The sequence below is a fragment of the Cucurbita maxima genome, unplaced genomic scaffold (genome assembly GCF_002738345.1).
Source record: "Cucurbita maxima cultivar Rimu unplaced genomic scaffold, Cmax_1.0 Cma_Scf00017, whole genome shotgun sequence".
NCBI lineage: Eukaryota > Viridiplantae > Streptophyta > Magnoliopsida > Cucurbitales > Cucurbitaceae > Cucurbita > Cucurbita maxima.
The window spans coordinates 3,596,099-3,599,297 of record NW_019272033.1 but is presented as its reverse complement, the minus strand read 5'-3'; the positions used below and the strand labels follow the sequence as shown (position 1 = coordinate 3,599,297).

Genomic DNA, 3,199 nt, shown 5'->3' with positions numbered 1-3,199 from the left:
CATCAATTAGAGATGAGAACGAAGTATTTCTTATAAGGATCTGAAAACTCTTCTTAAAATACACGTTCTAAAATCTTAAGGGAAATCCTAAACAAGAAAATATTTGCTAGCGACGTGATTGGGTGGTGCGATTGGGCGGTTACATGGTCACAATGTTGTAACTAACGAGCAGATAAAATGAAGAGTGAGCTCGCGGTGTATAAATAAAGTTCACCGCTCTCCCTCTCGGGCTCTCGAGTGATTTGCCGATTGAGGTTAGTATAATGAATATTTCCGCACTTTTCTTTAGCGTATTTATATATTTTCGATAGGCAAATGATATACACTAGTCAATCTAAGGATTTCTTTATTTTGACTTCTAATTTTTACAATTTTTTTAAAATTAAAATTTTATTATTTAAATATTAAATTGAAATTTTGTCTTAGGATTAATAAATTATTATATATAAAAATAGATATATATACATTTAGAAAATAAAATTTGTGGCTCATATGCGAACCAGATAAAAATTGGAGGGTTATTAAATATAGGATTTTTAATTTAAAAAAATAAAAGAAAATAAAATATATTTGGTGTGTCCCGCCGAACCCAATTGAGTTGGAGGAGATTCCTACGCCCTTTTTCTTCCTTACTTTTTTTATTATTTTTTTTTTTTAAAATTTTTCATTCACCAATTTTTATTATTTTCCCCCTAAATTTTCTGGCATTTTCCATTATTTTCTCTTCTATAAATTCATCCTTTTCCTACCTTACTCAACCTCCTCCTTTTCTCTTCGCCGCTCATTCTCTCGCCGCCACAATCGCCGGATTTCCGCCGTTGTCGGAATTTCATCCCCATCCTTTGTAAATGCTCAATCTCTTGATGTTCTTGATGTTTCAGATTCATGTCTGCGATTCTCAGTGAAATTCTCCGTTCTGGTTTTATGATAAATTCTTCTCTCCGCCGCCGTACGCATCTTGTTCAATCTTTCTCTGTAGTCTTCTTGTACTGGTTCTACGTATTCTCATGAACTTCCTTCATTCCTCACCCTAAGATTAGCGCGATTACACCAGATCGATTGCCGATTTGAGATACTTAATTTCTTTGTGTTGTTATCATCGTCGTTCCGGTTTAGGTTTTCGCTTTCTGTGGTAGATTAGATCATCTGTAATCGATAATCTTTGTATTGTGCTCTGCTGTAAATTTAGTTGTTATCATCTCCATCTCTATGGCTTCTGCAAGTGGAAATTCCTCTGGTTCCACTAGGCTTCAAAACTCAGGCTCCGAAGAGGATTTGCAGGTTCTTATGGATCTGAGGAAACGGAAAAGAATGCAATCGAATCGCGAATCGGCGAGACGATCTCGGATGAGGAAGCAACAGCATCTGGACGAATTGATGGCGCAGGTGGCTCAATTAAGGAAGGATAACGCTCAGATTCTTTCCAATATCAACGTTACTTCGCAGCTTTATACGAACGTGGATGCCGAGAACTCGGTTCTGAGAGCTCAAATGGCCGAACTGACGCAGAGATTGCAATCACTCGAGGAGATCGCTAATTTCATCAACACCGGCGGCAGCAATGGCGGATTTGGAGAAACAGAGGAGGAAGCATTTCAGATTCAGACAAATGTGGCCGCCGATAGCTTCATGAGCCCAATGAATTTCCAGTATGTCAACCAGCCAATCATGGCCGCTGCTGATATCTTCCATTATTGAATTCTAAAGCTTAAATTTCTTGATCTGATCTGTGTGCTGGAAAAATGTGGATCGATCTTCTGGTGATTTCCCTAGGGTAATTGGAACAATCTTAATCAGATTCAGATGTGCTGAGGGGAGCAGAAATGTGGTCTGAATTGAAATTATTTTTGTAAAAGGGGGCCTTTCTGCAACCCTCATCAAACTCATTCCTCTTTTAAGTATAAACTCTTAATTTACTCCTTGATTCTTTTTTTATTATTCCCTTTTAAACATGATTGGAGGTTGGAACCTTTCTGTCGTTTTTTTATATGAATTAGCTAATTACCTTTTAAAAAAATCACTCGGGAATGATGGAAGATATTTCCATATAAAAATGTGAATTGGACGGTGATCTAATATTTGTAACTTCATTCAATATTTCTTAATAAATGGCATGCGTATGATTTCAATAAAGTTGGTGGCATAGCAAATTATTCTTGAGTTGGCAATTTAATTATCATTTTGATTTTTAAAGAGATGAAATAGTTTCTCTCTTGAACGATGAGCTTTATCTCCTATCATCTTATTGGTCGATCTTGATCTTTTTTATTTTGAGATTTTATCTAGTATTTACCATTGTCTCGATTTAGTACGACTTGACCTTTGATATTTTAAGATCATATCTAACATTTAAAATTTGTCTCAATCTAATATTACTCCAGTGGCCTGCATCAAAACATTGTATTTTGATTATATTATTGTAATTAAATTAAGAGTTGTGGTTCGGGTAGCTTATATGAATTATAAGGTTTATAAATAAATAAATAAAAAAAGCAAGAAAGTGAATTTAATATATATATTAGTGGTACTTTTTTGCAATTTACAAGTCAACAATATGACTTGTAATTTGGATAATTGGCCCAAAATTTTAAAAGAGAGTGACATTTTGCTTCCCACTCAAACCATAAGCATATGTTTGGTTGGGGTTTCAAATTTGCCCTTTTCCATTCCCAACCACTTCTCAATCTTCACATTCATTATTATTATTATTATTATTATTATTATTATTATTATTATTATTATTATTATGTTTTTTTTAGTGCATCAATTTGTCGGTGTTAGCAAATTGACACAGCACGTTTGAAAAAGGGTTATATAAATGAACGAAAAAAATTAGTGATATGGATAGAAATATTGGGTTCTCAATTTTCTTAAAAGCTTTAATAAAAATTCAAGGAAAAATAATCTTAAAAATAAATTTTTTTTATTTATTTTGTATTTCATTATTTTTTTTTACAATATGTAAAATAAAAACATTCAATTCATTCGTTAAGTCAACTTCCGATCGAGCTCATAAAAATGGATTAAATTTTATATTTCTTCAAATGTATTGGATCACTCGTCAACATCTTTTTAAAATGACGTGGATTCTAAGGAAGAATATTAAAAAAAAAAAAAAAAAAAAAAAAAAAAAAAAAAAAAAAAAAAAAAAAAAAAAAAAAAAAAAAAAAAAAAAAAAAAAAAAAAAAAAAAAAAAAAA

At 32.2% G+C, this 3,199-nt stretch overlaps 1 protein-coding gene across 1 annotated transcript; it reads left to right on the top strand.

The window, feature by feature from the left end:
• Positions 1-697: 697 nt before the first annotated feature.
• Positions 698-1,970, top strand: LOC111492296 (bZIP transcription factor 44-like). Its single transcript, XM_023141585.1, has one exon. It carries the CDS (start codon positions 1,210-1,212, stop codon positions 1,696-1,698), a length of 489 nt encoding a protein of 162 aa, XP_022997353.1. The 5' UTR covers positions 698-1,209; the 3' UTR covers positions 1,699-1,970.
• The last annotated feature ends 1,229 nt before the right edge of the window (positions 1,971-3,199 follow it).

Coding starts and splice junctions, on each gene's coding strand:
- LOC111492296 (XM_023141585.1), top strand. CDS start 1,210: ATGGCTTCTGCAAGTGGAAATTCCTCTGGTTCCACTAGGCTTCAAAAC.